This window comes from Pseudophryne corroboree, chromosome 5, assembly GCF_028390025.1.
Source record: "Pseudophryne corroboree isolate aPseCor3 chromosome 5, aPseCor3.hap2, whole genome shotgun sequence".
NCBI classification, from domain to species: domain Eukaryota; kingdom Metazoa; phylum Chordata; class Amphibia; order Anura; family Myobatrachidae; genus Pseudophryne; species Pseudophryne corroboree.
In genome coordinates this window covers 823742784-823764341 of record NC_086448.1, presented here as the reverse complement: position 1 = coordinate 823764341, position 21558 = coordinate 823742784, and the positions used below count along the sequence as shown (strand labels likewise).

The following is a 21558-nucleotide window of genomic DNA, read 5'->3' as shown; positions in this document are numbered from 1 at the left end:
GTCTCCGTGAATTTGAATTTGGGGTGATTCTTTTAACCTGATTAAATATAATTAATTACTTCTTATACAGAAGTGTGGAATTCCCCAACTATATGACTAATAATTCATTGTTGGTGTTTTTATTGTAATATTTTAATTATTGACACCGGCCGTGTGTATATATTTTTTGTCCTTTTTGTTTTTATTGTATGTATATTTTCTATTATAGGATGTGGTGGGATAAATAAATTCAATTTTAATTTAAAGATTCTGGTAGTACAGCGCTTCAATTGTTGTTTCTTTTCATATGTCTTTTGTGGAGATTCAGTGATCTCCTTAGGAAGCAGCAGTACTCTAGAATCGATTAAATCTTAAAGAGACAGATTAGATTGTCCCTGAAATAGTCAGCGCCCGGCACTTGTTTATATTTATAGAAATACAGGCAGACAGTAAGGCAGAGATACAGGCAGACAGTAAGGCAGAGATACAGGCAGACAGTAAGGCAGAGATACAGGCAGACAGTAAGACAGAGATACAGGCAGACAGTAAGACAGAAATACAGGCAGACAGTAAGACAGAGATACAGGCAGACAGTAAGACAGAGATACAGGCAGACAGTAAGACAGAGATACAGGCAGACAGTAAGACAGAAATACAGGCAGACAGTAAGACAGAGATACAGGCAGACAGTAAGGCAGAGATACAGGCAGACAGTAAGACAGAGATACAGGCAGACAGTAAGACAGAGATACAGGCAGACAGTAAGACAGATATACAGGCAGACAGTAAGACATAGATACAGGCAGACAGTAAGACAGAAATACAGGCAGACAGTAAGACAGAAATACAGGCAGACAGTAAGACAGAAATACAGGCAGACAGTAAGGCAGAGATACAGGCAGACAGTAAGACAGAGATACAGGCAGACAGTAAGACAGAGATACAGGCAGACAGTAAGACAGAGATACAGGCAGACAGTAAGACATAGATACAGGCAGACAGTAAGACAGAGATACAGGCAGACTGTAAGACAGAGATACAGGCAGACAGTAAGACAGAGATACAGGCAGACAGTAAGACAGAGATACAGGCAGACAGTAAGACAGAGATACAGGCAGACAGTAAGACAGTGATACAGGCAGACAGTAAGACAGAGATACAGGCAGACAGTAAGACAGAGATACAGGCAGACAGTAAGACAGAGATACAGGCAGACAGTAAGACAGAGATACAGGAAGACAGTAAGACAGAAATACAGGCATATGAAAAGAAACAACAATTGAAGCGCTGTACTACCAGAATCTTTAAATTAAAATTGAATTTATTTATCCCACCACATCCTATAATAGAAAATATACATACAATAAAAACAAAAAGGACAAAAAATATATATACACACGGCCGGTGTGCCTTTCAGCTGTAAATAATATTTTGAATCAAACACAAAATAATTGTGATGTAATATAAATTTTACTGAATCCAAGATGAATTCACATAATTCTTCTGATACTGACTGATCCATTAATAAATAGTATTTGATGGCCTCAATTCCTAAATCTTGGGGAATATTTGAGTAAAGAGATTCTACGTCGCATGTGACTAAATAATAACCCTTCTTCCATTTCACCTGGTGAATCAAATTAAGAAAATGAGTTGTGTCCTTAATAAATGATTTTAATTTTCTAACGTGCCCTTGTAAAAATGAATCAACATAATGAGAGAGATTATTAGTTAGTGAATTAACACCCGAAATGATTGGGCGACCAGGTGGAGAGGTGATGGATTTATGGATTTTTGGTAAGTGGTAGTAGGTGGGTATTACCGGATACATAGTGAATAAAAATGAAAAAGTCTCCTTGGATATCACTCCCGAGGTAACAGCTCGAGAAAGCATATGTTTCAATTTAATTTGAAATTGGAATGTAGGATTCGACGGAAGTTTCCGATATATCGACTCATTATCTAGCTGTCTCCGTGAATTTGAATTTGGGGTGATTCTTTTACCCTGATTAAATATAATTAATTACTTCTTATACAGAAGTGTGGAATTCCCCAACTATATGACTAATAATTCATTGTTGGTGTTTTTATTGTAATATTTTATTTATTGACACCGGCCGTGTGTATATATTTTTTGTCCTTTTTGTTTTTATTGTATGTATATTTTCTATTATAGGATGTGGTGGGATAAATAAATTCAATTTTAATTTAAAGATTCTGGTAGTACAGCGCTTCAATTGTTGTTTCTTTTCATATGTCTTTTGTGGAGATTCAGTGATCTCCTTAGGAAGCAGCAGTACTCTAGAATCGATTAAATCTTAAAGAGAAAGATTAGATTGTCCCTGAAATAGTCAGCGCCCGGCACTTGTTTATATTTATAGAAATACAGGCAGACAGTAAGGCAGAGATACAGGCAGACAGTAAGGCAGAGATACAGGCAGACAGTAAGACAGAGATACAGGCAGACAGTAAGGCAGAGATACAGGCAGACAGTAAGGCAGAGATACAGGCAGACAGTAAGACAGAGATACAGGCAGACAGTAAGACAGAGATACAGGCAGACAGTAAGACAGAGATACAGGCAGACAGTAAGACATAGATACAGGCAGACAGTAAGACAGAGATACAGGCAGACAGTAAGACAGAGATACAGGCAGACAGTAAGACAGAAATACAGGCAGACAGTAAGGCAGAGATACAGGCAGACAGTAAGACAGAGATACAGGCAGACAGTAAGACAGAGATACAGGCAGACAGTAAGACATAGATACAGGCAGACAGTAAGACAGAAATACAGGCAGACAGTAAGACAGAGATACAGGCAGACAGTAAGACAGAGATACAGGCAGACAGTAAGACAGAGATACAGGCAGACAGTAAGACAGAGATACAGGCAGACAGTAAGACAGAAATACAGGCAGACAGTAAGACAGAAATACAGGCAGACAGTAAGGCAGAGATACAGGCAGACAGTAAGGCAGAGATACAGGCAGACAGTAAGGCAGAGATACAGGCAGACAGTAAGACAGAGATACAGGCAGACAGTAAGACAGAGATACAGGCAGACAGTAAGACAGAGATACAGGCAGACAGTAAGACATAGATACAGGCAGACAGTAAGACAGAGATACAGGCAGACAGTAAGACAGAGATACAGGCAGACAGTAAGACAGAGATACAGGCAGACAGTAAGACATAGATACAGGCAGACAGTAAGACAGAGATACAGGCAGACAGTAAGACAGAGATACAGGCAGACAGTAAGACAGAAATACAGGCAGACAGTAAGGCAGAGATACAGGCAGACAGTAAGACAGAGATACAGGCAGACAGTAAGACAGAGATACAGGCAGACAGTAAGACATAGATACAGGCAGACAGTAAGACAGAAATACAGGCAGACAGTAAGACAGAGATACAGGCAGACAGTAAGACAGAGATACAGGCAGACAGTAAGACAGAGATACAGGCAGACTGTAAGACAGAGATACAGGCAGACAGTAAGACAGAGATACAGGCAGACTGTAAGACAGAGATACAGGCAGACAGTAAGACAGAGATACAGGCAGACAGTAAGACAGAGATACAGGCAGACAGTAAGACAGAGATACAGGCAGACAGTAAGACAGAGATACAGGCAGACAGTAAGACAGAGATACAGGCAGACAGTAAGACAGAGATACAGGCAGACAGTAAGACAGAGATACAGGCAGACAGTAAGACAGAAATACAGGCAGACAGTAAGACAGAGATACAGGCAGACAGTAAGGCAGAGATACAGGCAGACAGTAAGACAGAGATACAGGCAGACAGTAAGACAGAGATACAGGCAGACAGTAAGACAGAGATACAGGCAGACAGTAAGACAGAGATACAGGCAGACAGTAAGACAGAGATACAGGCAGACTGTAAGACAGAGATACAGGCAGACAGTAAGACAGAGATACAGGCAGACTGTAAGACAGAGATACAGGCAGACAGTAAGACAGAGATACAGGCAGACAGTAAGACAGAGATACAGGCAGACAGTAAGACAGAGATACAGGCAGACAGTAAGACAGAGATACAGGCAGACAGTAAGACAGAGATACAGGCAGACAGTAAGACAGAGATACAGGCAGACAGTAAGACAGAGATACAGGCAGACAGTAAGACAGAAATACAGGCAGACAGTAAGACAGAGATACAGGCAGACAGTAAGGCAGAGATACAGGCAGACAGTAAGACAGAGATACAGGCAGACAGTAAGACAGAGATACAGGCAGACAGTAAGACAGAGATACAGGCAGACAGTAAGACAGAGATACAGGCAGACAGTAAGACAGAGATACAGGCAGACAGTAAGACAGAGATACAGGCAGACAGTAAGACAGAGATACAGGCAGACAGTAAGACAGAGATACAGGCAGACAGTAAGACAGAGATACAGGCAGACAGTAAGACAGAGATACAGGCAGACAGTAAGACAGAAATACAGGCAGACAGTAAGGCAGAGATACAGGCAGACAGTAAGACAGAGATACAGGCAGACAGTAAGACAGAGATACAGGCAGACAGTAAGACATAGATACAGGCAGACAGTAAGACAGAGATACAGGCAGACAGTAAGACAGAGATACAGGCAGACAGTAAGACAGAGATACAGGCAGACAGTAAGACAGAGATACAGGCAGACAGTAAGACAGAAATACAGGCAGACAGTAAGACAGAAATACAGGCAGACAGTAAGACAGAAATACAGGCAGACAGTAAGGCAGAGATACAGGCAGACAGTAAGACAGAAATACAGGCAGACAGTAAGACAGAGATACAGGCAGACAGTAAGGCAGAGATACAGGCAGACAGTAAGACAGAGATACAGGCAGACAGTAAGACAGAGATACAGGCAGACAGTAAGACAGAGATACAGGCAGACAGTAAGACATAGATACAGGCAGACAGTAAGACAGAGATACAGGCAGACAGTAAGACATAGATACAGGCAGACAGTAAGACAGAGATACAGGCAGACAGTAAGACAGAGATACAGGCAGACAGTAAGACAGAGATACAGGCAGACAGTAAGACAGAAATACAGGCAGACAGTAAGACAGAGATACAGGCAGACAGTAAGACAGAGATACAGGCAGACAGTAAGACAGAGATACAGGCAGACAGTAAGACAGAGATACAGGCAGACAGTAAGACAGAAATACAGGCAGACAGTAAGACAGAAATACAGGCAGACAGTAAGACAGAAATACAGGCAGACAGTAAGGCAGAGATACAGGCAGACAGTAAGACAGAGATACAGGCAGACAGTAAGACAGAGATACAGGCAGACAGTAAGACAGATACAGGCAGACAGTAAGGGTCCGGATGTGCGTCGCACGCTATGTCAATATTTACGCAATTGGGCAATGCTTTTCTGTCTGTGCATGAGTCCTAGTCTCACTGCGCATGTGGCCCGATGGTGTTTGTACGCAGTACAGATGTGGACGCAGGCGGGGAGAACTGTATAGCTGTGTATGGGGCATTAATGGGTGGAGAGTGGGTAACAGGGGGTAGCTAAACAGACGCACTCAGGGGTAGCGTCTTTTCGGAGTGTCGCAGGCGTGTTGCTTAAAGGGGTTGAGCACAGAAGCCATACTCAGACAGACAATCTGCACCTATTACAGAGCTAGCGCAAATTTCGATGGCGCAGCTAAAAACGCAGCAGGCAGTAATGCGGCATCTACAGACGCTGGGGGGGGTCTCACTCCCCGTACATTCGGATACAAGGCTACAGACCAGGGACGTGCGCCGCAGCATCATTAGCATAAAGTCGCTTTCTTCATTTCTTTCTTTTTTTTTAATTTCATTTAAAAACATTTTTTATTAAATCCACATAGTATTAAACTATAATAATTAGACGTGTCATTTAAGAGATAATCTATTGTGGTCAAAGTTCTTGCAGTTGCGGATGGGCCTACAAGCCGGCCATGTGACGATTAATGGAACGATTTGTGGTGGAAGGTGAGCAGCATTTCACCACAAGGCTTTTCATCACTGGTCGCAGTGCTCCAGGCACTGGCACGCAGCCCCCCACTCACTCTGCCAGCGAATACACCCACAATATCACCAATATAAAACTTTCTTTTTCCTGGAGATGTCTGGTTAGTAACATTATGGGGGAGATGTATCAAATGATGGAGAGAGATAAAGTGGAGTTGTCCATAGCAACCAAACCAAGATCTGATACATCTCCTCCTTGTGCATCTTTCCATAATTGTGTCTGTACATTTTTAATACAAGTCGTTTAGTGTAACACAGTATTTATTACATTGCCAGAGCCTGAATTATTCCCTGTGGAAGCCTAGATACTGATCTGGTGAACCTTCAGCCCCTTTGGTGTGTACAAAAAAATAATAAAAATAAGATTAAGAGTAATCCAGGACCCTTAGAGCCTACTTAGCCTTAGGCAGGAGCCTAGGCTGCATAGTCCAGGACCCTCAGAGTCTACTGAGCCATAGGCAGGAGCCTAGGCTGCATAGTCCAGGACCCTCAGAGTCTACTAAGCCGTAGGCAGGAGCCTAGGTCGAACAGTCCAAGCCCCTCATTGCCTATTGAGCCTTATACTAGAGCCTAGGTTGACCGGGCCAGGCCCCTCAGGGCCTATTGAGCCTTAGGCAGGAGCCTCGGCTGCGTAGTCCAGGACCCTCAGAGTCTACTGAGCCATAGGCAGGAGCCTAGTTTGAACAGTCCAGGCTCCCTCTAGACTATTGAGCCTTAGGCTGGAGCCTAGGTTGAATAGTCTAGGACCCTCAGAGTCTACTACGCCATAGGCAGGAGCCTAGGCTGCATAGTCCAGGACCCTCAGAGTCTACTAAGCCGTAGGCAGGAGCCTAGGTTGAACAGTCCAAGCCCCTCATGGCCTATTGAGCCTTATACTAGAGCCTAGGTTGACCGGGCCAGGTCCCTCAGAGCCTATTGAGTCTTAGGCAGGAACCTAGGTTGTCCAGTCCAAGACTCACAGAACCTACTGAGCCTTAGGCTGAAGCCTAGGTTACAGAATAGAGGTCGGAGGTCTAATGTTCCAGTGGTACCAGTAATACCGAGTCTTATTGCGTTACTTAAGCATATATTTGTGTGTCACTGTCTGACAGTCTCATCTCAATTCAGTAGACTACATAAGATTTAAAGGGAGATGTATCAAATCTTCTAGAGAGATAAGGTCTATGTACTAAGCCTTGGAGGAAGATAAAGTGGACCGAGATAAAGTACCAGCCAATCAGCTCCTAACTGTCATGTTACAGGTTGTGTTTGAAAAATGACAGTTAGGAGCTGATTCGCTGGTACTTTATCTCCATCCACTTTATCTCAGTCCAAGGATTAGTGAATAGACCCCATAGAGGAGAAGAGGACCATATCAACCAATCAGCTTCCAGCTGTCATTTATCTAGGACAGTCCATAAAATGACAGTTAGAAGCTGCCCGGTTCCTACGGGCGACTTCTCCGCTTTATCTCTCTCTGTGGTTTGATACATCTCCCGCTTAGTGATTACCAGCACAGTATATTTTACCTTTGTGGTTGAAATCATAGACGTACACAGGACAGGGCACGGAGACAACGATGCCCGGCCTTCCAGGGGGCCAGCACAGGACTCCATCCCATTCCGACCGACAAAAGCCATCTGCGGAGAAAGAGGAGCGATGTCAGTGAGGTTAAAGAGCAGCTCGTGTCACTTTCCGGCAAACAGGAGCAACATGACCAAGGGGCAAATTTATGTACTAAGCCTTGGAGAGAGAGATAAAGTGGATGGTAATAAAGTACCAACCAATCAGCTCCTAACTACTATGTTACCGGCTGTGTTTGAAAAATGACAGTTAGGAGCTGATTGGCTGGTACTTTATCTCCATCCACTTTATCTCTCTCCAAGGCTTACTACATAGACCAAAAAGTACCAGCTGATCAGCTCCTAACTGTCGTATTTCAAACACAGCCTGTAACGTGGCAGTTAGGAGCTGATTGGCTGCTACTTTATCTCTCCACTTTATCTCCCTCCAAGATTTGATAATTACACCCCCAAGGCTTTTACAGAAAACAGGAGCCGCAGAAGAGGCGTATAATATAAGTACATCATAGTACCGGCCTTGTCAGAGCTGTGCGCCAATATAATGATGCTAAGAAAAAAGGTGAAAAGATGGCGCTTCAATACAAAGGTGCAGCAACCAAACAGTCAGGACAGTCACCTCAGTCCTTTACAGTATCTGGAAAATTCTTGGGGTTGCTGTGGTGCGCTCCCTGGGTTAGTTCACGACAATTCACAATAAGATCCAATGGCAGAGTAAATGTTCATCCAAACTTGACCAGCAAAAGTAAGACAGACGTGGAAAAATTCATATATCTTCTTTCTGAGCACTCCACCGATTCACCATCATAGGTAATCCCCAAAAAAGAAGTTATAAATCCACATATAGTGAAGTACAATTTTATTCTATCAGTGTGCAAATTAGCATAAAGTATTCAGTGCGAATAAAGTATTCAGTGCAAAATAAAATTCATGGGGTATAAATTCCCATAGGTTATATCACATAAAATAGCAGCAGTAGATAGATAATTTTAATACATCTTAGGTTAATTAATGGGATATCGCTTCCCACAATCAAAATAGTATACCCCAAGGATATATAGCAGCAATCAATGAAATGAAAATATATAAATAAAAGAATCCACCACTGATTAGGCGGACCTGCGTACCAGATTCCGTGGGGTGTCAACTAGCCCACCCAAATTCGCATGGACGGTTGCCTCCCGGGATTAGCAGCAACAATTCAGGGCATGCAGATTCTGGGCAGATTTTGCTCTCCTCTGGTCATGGAAGGTCCCTCCAATCAATCACCTATTGATTGATTGGAGGGACCTTCCATGACCAGAGGAGAGCAAAATCTGCCCAGAATCTGCATGCCCTGAATTGTTGCTGCTAATCCCGGGAGGCAACCGTCCATGCGAATTTGGGTGGGCTAGTTGACACCCCACGGAATCTGGTACGCAGGTCCGCCTAATCAGTGGTGGATTCTTTTATTTATATATTTTAATTTCATTGATTGCTGCTATATATCCTTGGGGTATACTATTTTGATTGTGGGAAGCGATATCCCATTAATTAACCTCAGATGTATTAAAATTATCTATCTACTGCTGCTATTTTATGTGATATAACCTATGGGAATTTATACCCCATGAATTTTATTTTGCACTGAATACTTTATTCGCACTGAATACTTTATGCTAATTTGCACACTGATAGAATAAAATTGTACTTCACTATATGTGGATTTATAACTTCTTTTTTGGGGATTACCTATGATGGTGAATCGGTGGAGTGCTCAGAAAGAAGATATATGAATTTTTCCACGTCTGTCTTACTTTTGCTGGTCAAGTTTGGATGAACATTTACTCTGCCATTGGATCTTATTGTGAATTGTCGTGAACTAACCCAGGGAGCGCACCACAGCAACCCCAAGAATTTTCAATATAATGATGCTATAATTCTGCACAATGTGTTGTATATCTGTACCCTGACAGTCTCTAGCATCTGCGATCCAGGAGCCACTTCCCCAGGTACTGTATGAGACTGGATTGTAACAAACCCTCTGTCACCTCTCGCTGCAAATGCCACCGATGGGCCAAAAGCATTTCACAACTATTTTCAGTCACAAATATTTTAGAAGGACAAAGTGATTTTCCAAAAATGACAAAGTGCATCGGTCATCGTGAGCCCACGGATCGGTCACCTGTGTACAAAGAGTGGGCTACAAAGTGTTCAGTATATTCCTGGGTTCTGTTCTCTGAACATATTTATTGTGATATTGAATCCTGGTACTCAAATAGCGCATTACCTGTGGATTCTACCTTGCTGTAGAACTACAAGTCCCAGTATGTCCTCCAAGCCAATATCTGGGATTTGTAGTTGGACACCAGCATAGTACATATTACTAACCTACAGTATAAGTTCCTTACAGTACCACAGTACTCAGCAAGTCAACACCTTCCTGATCACAGGTATCTCCTCTTATACGTCTATTTACTAACGTGCACAGCAACATGAAATACTGTGTCATCCATAGACTTTTATGTAGCAGCTCCCTAGATATATCTTATTAGAATTTAAAAAAAAAAAAAGTTTTTTTTTGGGAATTGTTAAATAAACTGTTCAGCAGGATGTAAGATTTAGAAATAGCGGAAAAAGTTAATAATAGGGAAACGAATTATCAAAAATTGCGTCACAGCTCTGACATATTATCATTACAATGAACATTCCTTATCACTGCATATCAGGGTGATTTTTTGGGGTTATTTATTATGGGTCAGTGGCTAGGGTACTCAGTATTGCTCTACTTCCAGGTTCGGATTTGGCTGATATAATGGCGCATGCACTTCCCTCACATGCAAATCACAAACCCTGTGATGCCCATTGGAGAAGAGAAGCGGAATTCTGAGATAGTATTGTCGGAACGTATGCTGGCTCCCAGAGGACCAGGAACTTATGTTATCAGAAAATGATTTCTCTGAAAGTATCCAATGGTAGAGCTTTTCATCCTACGTCACTGAGGAAAGTGCTACAGGAATCACTGAAACGGAGCACTCCTGATACTAATATAACTAATAAAATACAATACAAAAGTCTGCAACTGCTACCGACGACCCTAATTTATTCCCCTACGTTTACAAACTCCCTGTCTTCCATAACGTGTCTTTGAGTTACCGGCTTATCTAAATCATTTGATTAATTGATTGATTGATTGATTGATTGGCTTTGCATCTTGCTCATCTCTACTCATTCCAATGACCAGTTTCTAATCCACCTAGCCAGGGTCGGACTGGCCCACAGGGGTACCAGGGAAACCACCGGTAGGCCCCACTGCCTGAGTGCCCACTCCTTCCTCTAGGGATCAGGTTCCAGACTGTGCACTTGTATTATACATGGTAGATATGTTGCATTACACTGCACTAAACTATTGTGTATTTCAAGCCTCTGTAGAGGCTGGCCACACCCCCTTTATAGGCTGGCCACACCCTTAAGTATGGGCCCCTATAAATGCATTCCCCTGGTGGGCCCTTCATGCCCCAGTCCGACACTGCACCTAGCCACTACAAGAGTCCTCTGATTAAAGGGAGTACGCTTGCTTCTAAGGGAAGTTTATCGGCATTTGTACAAAGTCGCAGACAGGCAATCTCGCCAATAGACGCAGCTGCGTGCGCTTTTGTGTGCGATTTATTAGGGATTTCGGGGGTCATTCCGACCCGATCGTTCGCTGCAGTGCACCGGCGCATGGCAGTCGTCGTTGCCTAGCGATCGCCTCTGAGACAGAGGTGGTCGCTGGGCGGGAGGGGGCAGAACAGCGGCGTTAAGCCACCGTTTAGTGGGCGTGGTCCGGCCAACGCAGGCGTGGTCGGACCATTGCGGGGGCGGGCCGGCCACGCCTGCGACAAACAACTCCCGGCCAGCTGCAGGAGCTGTGCTGGCTGGGAGTTACTCCTCAAATACAAAGTCATCGCCGCTGTGCGATGCTTTTGTATTTGTGCGAGGGGGGGGGAGGGGGGCGGCACTGACATGTGGGGCGGACTAGCCCTGTGCTGGGCGTCCCCCCACATGTCAGGGAAGATGATCGTAGCTGTGCTAAATTTAGCACAGCTACGATCAACTCGGAATGACCCCCTTCATCTGGGGCAAAGGCTCTTCTGTAACGTGCGCACGTGCGTAACATTATCTGTGACAATTTCACGGAAATGCACACGGAAATGCGGCCAGAGGGGCGGCATCTATGACGCTGGAAACGCTCACATTCGCTGGAGGAGAAGTTGCCGGATCTCTGCCTCGTTTTGCATAAAAGTGAATAAAAAGATATCTCATTATTTCAGGCAGGATTAGTCATTAGAACTATTTTGTTTTTATCTGGATTTACTGTTCCGCAATAAATATTACATTCCGACAATGGGGTTGAATTTATGTAGCGGAGGGATTACAGCTCATTTCTGTCTGCTAGTTACTATCACGCTCATTAATCACTGTGAGAAGCTGAGAAACATTTCATAATTACCTGTTTTGTAATTAATAATTGTGCAATATTGGACAAACACTGCTCCTTGCTTCATAACCCACATCCAGCTTATCATTTACTTGTTCTATTAATAATAATGTTAATTAAACAACCAAAAAAAACCCCAAAAAAGTGGTAAATAAGTAGACCCAAAACGTAGCTAAAAAGAGAAGCACTCAACTAAAACTCATGCAAACAACTGCATGTACTGTATGGGCTAAGCGGAAATCCATCAACTGCGTCGAAGTCAGACCGCACATATGACCTGATTCTCTGCGCACAGTGAGGCAGCACAGAATTGCACGCAGGATCTAAGATTTTTACTAATCATTCCTAGGAGGTAATAGGGGGTGGAAAATACGATAGGTGGGTGGACTGCACACCCTAATTCTTAACTCACTAACAGGTGCTAGCATGCTGAGACTTTTAGTGCCAAACAGAAAAAAATGAAAATTGAGGTAAACATTCTGAACACAGAAAAAGAGAAAAAGCAAGTGCACACTCTAAACACTAAGAACTCTAGGGGGGAGATTCAAATGTTTGAAAAGTCAGTTGGGAGCCTGTTTTTTCCTATCTAATAGACAGACACCCAACCGACTTTTCAAACATTTGAATCTCCCTCTAGTAATCAGAACAATTATAATAATTATAATAGACTCTGCAATTTAACATGAAGTAAAACTGAGGTTCATAGCATAATTTTTGGCTAATAAATATGGGCCCAACTACCACAACCAGGTGACCTCATCAAGTGGGTCATTTGTAAGGTTCAAGTCGGGAACACGGAACCCCTTGGGCCAGCACATTCCAACGGGTGGTATTCATGTGACCGGCGGTCTGCTGACCGACAGTCACATGACCTCCTCCACCATCCCACCGGCTCAGTATCCCGGTGGTCGGCATGCCGACCAACAGGAACTATTTCCACTCGTGGGTGTCCACGACACCCATAGAGTGGGAATAGAACCCGTGGCGACCGCAGGTCGCCACCGAGCCCGCAAGGGGCTTGCTGCACTCGCCCCTCCCCGCCGGGATCCCGGCGTCGGTATGCTGCCGGGATCCCGGCGTCGGTAAGCTGACCGGCGGTCAGGAGACTGCCGGTCAGCCATACTACACCCATTCCAACAACCCCAATACATCATACTAGTGAGAAGTAGCAGTTTAAGTGTTAAAAGGTGTTACATTAATAAGAAGTAGCAGCTCAGTACTAAAAGTGTTATATAGGTGAGAAGTAGTAACTAGGGCAGTGGCTCCGAAACTGTATGCCGTGGCTCCCTGGGGTGCCTCGGGTCACTTGCAGGGGTGCCTCGGATTGGTGGTCCAGGACCAAATAAATGATTTATGGTCAATGTAATAGACAAAACCGGTGCTGGTGGCTGTCAATCATAGAATATGTGGACAAACAGAAGCAAATCCTGTCCCTCACCACACAATTGAACCTATGGATGACATATAAACACAATTTACTTCATTTAATATTTCTTTCTAAATTTCTCAATAAGAAGCTTTTGCCGTGAAAAAAATTCTGATGCTCTAGGGCACCGTGATTCCAGAAAGTTTGGGAACCACTGAACTAGAGTGTTAGAAAGTAAAACAAAGTGTTACATTACTGAAAAGCAGCTTAGGTACTAGAAAGTGCTATATTAAGTGTCGCACTAATGGTGCCCCTATGCAACCCGGCCACACCAACCCATTCCTAATACTAACATACTATATAAATGTATTCAGGACTTACCAATTATAGTGCCAATTCCCATATATAGTCTACAAATGCAAGGACCCTATACTAATTAAAAACACCCAAGGGCAGGTGGGAGCCCAAGCAGCCATGTACACATTATAGAATATATGAGGGGGAGCAGCCCGCACAACCTAATTCTTAACACAACAAGAGGTGCTACCATGCTGAAACTTGTAGTGCAACATAGAAAAAAAGAGAAAATGCAGGTGCACATTCCAAACACTAATAATACTGGAAATCAGAACAAATATAAAACTCTGATTATAATTACAATTCTAATGCATTTTTGGACAGAAATTATGCTAAGAACCTTAATTTTACTCCATGTTAAACTGCAGAGTTTATTATAATTGTTCTGATTGGTAGTGTTCTTAGTGTTTAGAGTGTGCACCTGCATTTGTTCTTTTTTTCTGGGTGGTGGAGATGAGTCGCTGAAAGCTGCTGTGTTCAAAGACGCACAGCCACTCACACAGGAGGCCATATTCAGACCAAGAAACTGCACCTGCCGTTGTTGCAAGTTTCAATGGTGCGACCAAAGGTGAGTCTAAAGACACACAGTGACGGAAATACACCGTCTTAAGACGTCACAAATGGACATCTCGGTTGTTTTAAAATCAAACATTAGCATAAAGACATAGACATGACTGCGTCTACCTCTCAATGCTGAAATGAGTCGCACAGTTTCATGGAACAACCTGATTTACACATTGATGTTCCAGCTGTTGACATAAATACAGAAGAACCAACTACAACATAGCAGCATCAAAAAGCAAGAAATGTATTTACCGGTGGTGTGTGGTCACTATTGTAGAAAAACTGGTGAAACCACACTTGTCAATGTTTAAAACCAAACAAACAGCTGAGACTGAACAATGGAACTTATTATTTAGCAAGGCTTGCAATTTCTGCTCAAAAGCAGTTGCTGTGATCAAAGAGATGTCGGACAAAATTTGAGAAAAAACGCCCATTGCAGAAATTGAGAATTCATCGCAATATGCAGCTGTTTGCAGAACCAAACGCAATTACATGGAAGATTTTTCCTGTCTGCGCCAGGCAAGGTCATCCACAATTCTTGCGACACATGAGGCTGGACGTGGTCATCTCTGACGTCAGAGACTCTCCTTAAAAACGCCTGGGCACGCCTGCATTATTTCAGACACACCCAGAAATCAGCAGGTTTCCCCCAGAAACGCTGTCAGAAACCTGTGGTCAGGTTGGATGATGAAGTTATAATGCCATTGACCGGCCTAATTGGTTTGGATCTACATTGCACACTGCTTATAGATTATGAAGGTAGTGCATCAGGTTAGTTTGCAGTTTGCTCCAGTCATTATAATCAAGGCAGACAGATATCTTCCCTGGTTCCCCAGCATAAACAGCTTCTGATGTACAAAGCTATTTTGTTGCTGGTATGCAAAGGCTTCTCTGACTTTAATTGAGTCTAATTAGCTCATAAAATGTTACATACACTTTAGGTTGAGAGGAAATTTATGTCTGGCTGTGCGGCTTTCATAAGTCACAAACAACAAATGTGCCATCAATGATTCCAGTCTGCTGGATGGGACCTGCAGGCACCAATTCCTGGCCAATGGCATTTTTTGTTTTATTTAAAATCTATGTTTGCATTTGCTAATAAATACTGCTGGCTGCTAATAAATACCACTGACTGCTGCTAATACCGCGGCGCTGGCTGGTAATAAATACCGCTGGCTACTAAGAAATATTATTCACAAGAACGTTAAAGAAAATAATGCTTTATGCAGTGCCAGCAAATAGATGCTGCAGCGGTACTCCAATAGTGGAGTCTGATCGAAGTAGCTGTTTCCTCATAATGGATATGTAGATATGTATAGTATTATTATTACACTGCAAAGTTCTGTTGTGTCGACGTCGTACAGGAATAATCTCTGAATGTATCAGTGACATGTACATGGCAATTGCCAGATAATTAGGTGTTTAGATGGAGGAGGGACTTTGCTCCAGATGGAGTAACAGACGCAGAAGAGAAGGTAAAATGCAACAACTCGCTGAAACTAGTCAGAAGAAAAGGTTATGAGGAAGGAATAGAAAGAGGAACAATGAGGCGACAGACAGATATAGCTAAACAAGAGAAGAAACTGTATCGCATCCAACACAGCGTTCTGACATAATGATGTGCAATCCCGTTGGAATAGCTGCACAGCAGTAATGTTAATACAAGTGGCATATTGTCAGAACACAGGTGATTCATTCATTTCAAATACAATTACACTTTCTATTTTTAATTATTTCCCATCTCCAGTATCTCTCCTTCAGTAGAAACAGTGCACTACACTACACTACACTATGCTGCACTACACTACACTATGCTGCACTACACTATGCTGCACTACACTACACTACACTATGCTGCACTACACTACACTATGCTGCACTACACTACGCTACACTATGCTGCACTACACTACACTACACTATGCTGCACTACACTACACTATGCTGCACTACACTACGCTACACTATGCTGCACTACACTACACTACGCTACACTATGCTGCACTACACTACACTACGCTATGCTGCACTACACTACACTACGCTACGCTATGCTGCACTACACTACACTACACTATGCTGCACTACACTACACTACGCTACACTATGCTGCACTACACTACACTATGCTGCACTACACTACACTATGCTGCACTACACTACACTACGCTACACTATGCTGCACTACACTACACTACGCTACACTATGCTGCACTACACTACACTACGCTATGCTGCACTACGCTACACTATGCTGCACTACACTACACTACGCTACGCTGCACTACACTACACTATGCTGCACTACACTACACTACGCTATGCTGCACTACACTACACTGCACTACACTACACTACGCTATGCTGCACTACACTACGCTACACTATGCTGCACTACACTACACTACGCTACGCTGCACTACACTACACTATGCTGCACTACACAACACTTCGCTACGCTGCACTACACTACACTATGCTGCACTACACTACACTACGCTACGCTGCACTACACTACACTACGCTATGATACAATACACTACGCTGCACTACACTACGCTACACTATGCTGCACTACGCTACGCTACACTATGCTGCACTACACTACACTACGCTACACTATGCTGCACTACACTACGCTACACTACGCTGCACTACGCTACACTACACTACACTACGCTATGCTACAATACACTACGCTGCACTACACTATGCTACACTACACTACGCTGAACTACACTAAGCTACCCTACACTACACACTACACTGCACTACACTACGCTACACTACACTATGCTACACTTCGCTGCACTACACTAAGCTACCCTACACTACGCTACACTTCGCTGCACTACACTAAGCTACCCTACACTACACTATGCTGCACTACACTACGCTACACTACACTACACTATGCTACACTTCGCTGCACTACACTAAGCTACCCTACACTACGCTGCACTACACTACGCTACACTATGCTGCACTACACTACACTATGCTACGCTACACTACACTGCAGTTTCATATATATAACACTGTTACTAGTTTTGGAAAATTGTATCAAAGATTTGGGGGCTCATTTATCAACGAGTGATAAAACGCGTTGTGATTGAGAAAACTTGTTGCATATGATAAATGGTGCTCCACCCAATCAGCTGCTAACTGTCATGTGTTTGAAAAATGACAGTTGTGAGCTGATTGGCTGGAACACCATTTATCATACGCAACGAGTTTTATCTTTCACAACGAGTTTTATCACTCGTTGATAAATGGGCCCTTTGATGTTTCATGTTTATGGTGAGATGACAATGCGCGGGCAACACAATGGCGGCAGATTCGCCAGACTGTTTGACACTTGCCGCATCTCTGTGTCTCTGTGTGAACCTGATACATAAATGATGACTGTAACAATGGGAGCAGATTGTGGCGGATTTGATCACAATATAACTTATACTGCTACGTGCTGCGCGCAGAGGAGCCGGCTATTGGCTATGAGCAGTGTAATTACTATTGGCACTGGATTTCTGTAGGGCTGTTTCCTTCTGTAAGGATCACTGAATGATAATCAGCAGAATGTAAATAATGATCAGAATATTGTATAGGATGTGAGGTGATTTGGGGAACCGAGCACAAAATGTGTAGTAAAAGCAACAGTGTCTTCAATAGAACAGCCCTAATTATTCCTGTTCATACAGCTCATTATTTGTCAGAAGTCAGGTACATGTGCCTCAACACCCCCCTCTACATAAGGAGAGAACAGGGAAGTGACCACCTCCAGCCGCAGAGCATCTCTACTCTGAAATCTACAGCACGGTTACACTCCCATAATCACTGGCACGCACCCTCATAGAGTGGCCCCTAATTTCTCTAAGCCCTGGGTAATCACCTGCTCACATAAAGGTAGACTGTAAGATATTTGCCGGCAGAGGTCAGGTTACCTACCTGTGCAGGCAGAGGTCAGGCTACCTACCTGTGCCGGCAGAGGTCAGGCTACCTACCTGTGCCGGCAGAGGTCAGGCTACCTACCTGTGCCGGTAGAGGTCAGGCTACCTACCTGTGCCGGCAGAGGTCAGGCTAACTACCTGTGCAGGCAGAGGTCAGGCTACCTACATTTGCAGGCAGAGGTCAGGCTACCTACCTGTGCAGGCAGAGGTCAGGCTACCTATGTGTGCAGGCAGAGGTCAAGCTACCTACCTGTGCAGGCAGAGGTCATGCTACCTACCTGTGCAGGCAGAGGTCATGCTACCTACGTGTGCAGACAGAGGTGCATTACAATTTAGGTAATTAGCGAAGCAAAAAGTGATGCAAGTCTACGCTATAAATAGTGCCCTCATCATAAAAAAATTCTTTTTGACCCCACTATAAATGTAATATTATTTCTCTATACAGTAATGACATTACATTGCATTCGTTATAAAACTGTTGTATGAATTGCGCTTCTGTATGAAACAAAGATCACACAGGATTCATTTAGTCACTGAATCATTTAACAATACCCATCTGCAGTAATCCTGAATCCTCAGTTATCCCAACAGACCCTTCTCTTCATCATGAGCGAAAAGCCAAAAAATGTCACCAGGTAACAGCACACGTGTCCTCTCCGCTGGCTTCAGGCAGATCATTGTCTGGGCTTTGCTCTGAGGCTGGCACTGAGACTCACACCATTGCCAGTTGGCATGACATTACTGCACGGCTGGCAGCGGTGCCACCTCCAGCAGTTATAGCCTGCACGTTTTACTGGGCCTGAAAATGATATTTTTACAACCTCTCATGGTGCTGGGGAATTTCTCGGCTGATGTTTTCTGATCTGTAAATGCTCTCGAAAATAATAATTGCCTGAATCTCGTCACCATGAGTGCGATTCAAGAAGGAACGGAAAGCCAAGCTTTCCAACCTCCATGGAGTTCAGGTTCACCGTCTCAGGATGTCGTAACCTGTACTGAGGTGCGGTAACTGCAGGGAAACTCAATGCTTCCCTGCTCTGTGTCCGCACCCATGCTGGCTCCGCCTCATGACCTCCCAGCAGCCACCACGGCCTGCCTGGAGGTCAACATGCGGCGCATGCGCAGAAGGACCTGCTGGCATACTCCAGACATCGCAGAAGGGGACCGCCGGAGGAGACCGCATCGCTGGAGCCCTGGATACTACTGTACATCGTATTGCTGGAGAGGGGAGTATACGTGAATTGCTACTGATCACAGCTATATATCGCATCGTACCTGTGTGATGTATAGTGATAAGTAATAATTCACTTTTTGTTTTCTTTATGAATAGACCCCTAAGTGTATTATATTGTAATGTGTTATATTGTATTTTATTATATTGTGTTGTATTGTATTGCATTATATTGTATTGTATTATATTATAATGTATTATATTGTGTTGTATTGCATTATATTGTATTGTATTATATTGTAATGTATTATATTGTGTTGTATTGCATTATATTGTATTGTATTATATTGTATTAAATTGTGTTGTATTGTATTACAATGTGTTATTTTGTGTTGCATTGTATTGTATTGTACTATATTGTAATGTAATATATTATGTTGTATTGCATTATATTGTATTGTATTATATTGTGTTGCATTGCATTATATTGTATTGTATTATATTGTAATGTATTATATTGTGTTGTATTGCATTATATTGTATTGTATTATATTGTGTTGTATTGTATTACAATGTGTTATTTTGTGTTGCATTGTATTGTATTGTATTATATTGTAATGTAATATATTATGTTGTATTGTATTATATTGTGTTGCATTGCATTATATTGTATTGTATTATATTGTAATGTATTATATTGTGTTGTATTGTATTATATTGCATTGTATTATATTGTAATGTATTATATTGTGTTGTATTGCATTATATTGTATTGTAATCTCCTATATATTTGCCTTAATCTGTGACTGTGCTCGTAACGCTGGGCGGAGTCACAGAGCTGGGCGGAGTCAACTGCATCTGCTGCAGGGAGCTACCCCATACCCAGCGCCAGCAGCAGTCAGGTGCAAGACCCTACCTTACAGTATAGGAGGTGAGGATGGCCACTAGCTGCCGGCTGCTGTGCCTGTCCTCCCCCCCCCCCCCCCCCCCCCCCAATCACCTGTGACAGCGGGCTGTGTGCTGTGCAGTGCGGGTCCCGAAAAGGGGGCGGAGCTACGGCGTCACGAGGGGGCGGAGCTACACGGAATAGAGGGGCGGAGCTACACGGGACCAGACAGCTGAACAGTGGTGGAATCAGCATTGCAGTGACGGCCAGCCAGACTTGGTAAGTGGAGGGTGAGAGAGAAATGTGTGTGTGTGTGCGTGTGTATATAGTGGGTGTGTGTGTGTGTGTGTGTGTGTGTGTGTGTGTGTGTGTGTGTGTGTGTGTGTGTGTATATAGTGTGTGTGTGTGTGTGTGTGTGTGTGTGTGTGTGTGTGTGTGTGTGTGTATATAGTGTGTGTGTGTAAATATGGTGGGGTGTGTGTGTTTGTATATATGTGTGAATTGTGTGTGTGTGAGGTATGTCTGTGTGTGCGCACTTTATGGACGCCACTGCTGGGGGGGCCATTACATGCAAGGACGCTACTAATATAGGGGGGGCATTACGTATAAGGACCCTACTACTATAGGGGGGCATTACGTATAAGGACGCTACTACTATAGGGGGGGATTACGTATAAGGACCCTACTACTATAGGGGGGCATTACGTATAAGGACGCTACTACTATAGGGGGGGATTACGTATAAGGACGCTACTACTATGGGGGGGCATTACGTATAAGGACGCTACTACTATAGGGGGGCATTACGTATAAGGACGCTACTACTATAGGGGGGGATTACGTATAAGGACGCTACTACTATGGGGGGGCATTACGTATAAGGACGCTACTACTATGGGGGGGCATTACGTATAAGGACGCTACTACTATAGGGGGGCATTACGTATAAGGACGCTACTACTATAGGGGGACATTACGTATAAGGACGCTACTACTATGGGGGGGCATTACGTATAAGGACGCTACTACTATGGGGGGGCATTACGTATAAGGACGCTACTACTATAGGGGGGGCATTACGTATAAGGACGCTACTACTATGGGGGGGCATTACGTATAAGGACGCTACTACTATGGGGGGCATTACGTATAAGGACGCTACTACTATAGGGGGACATTACGTATAAGGAGGCTACTAATACTGGGGGGCATTACATATAAGGACGCTACTACTGGG

General features: G+C 43.5%; 1 protein-coding gene across 1 annotated transcript in view; it reads right to left on the bottom strand.

Moving 5' to 3' along the window:
- Positions 1-21558, bottom strand: part of PTH1R (parathyroid hormone 1 receptor) — a 453204-nt gene that overhangs the window by 112733 nt on the left and 318913 nt on the right. The window contains exon 3 of the mRNA XM_063924515.1: positions 7521-7631. Coding sequence (XP_063780585.1) covers positions 7521-7631 — 111 coding nt within the window. The remainder of the gene's footprint in view (positions 1-7520; positions 7632-21558) is intronic.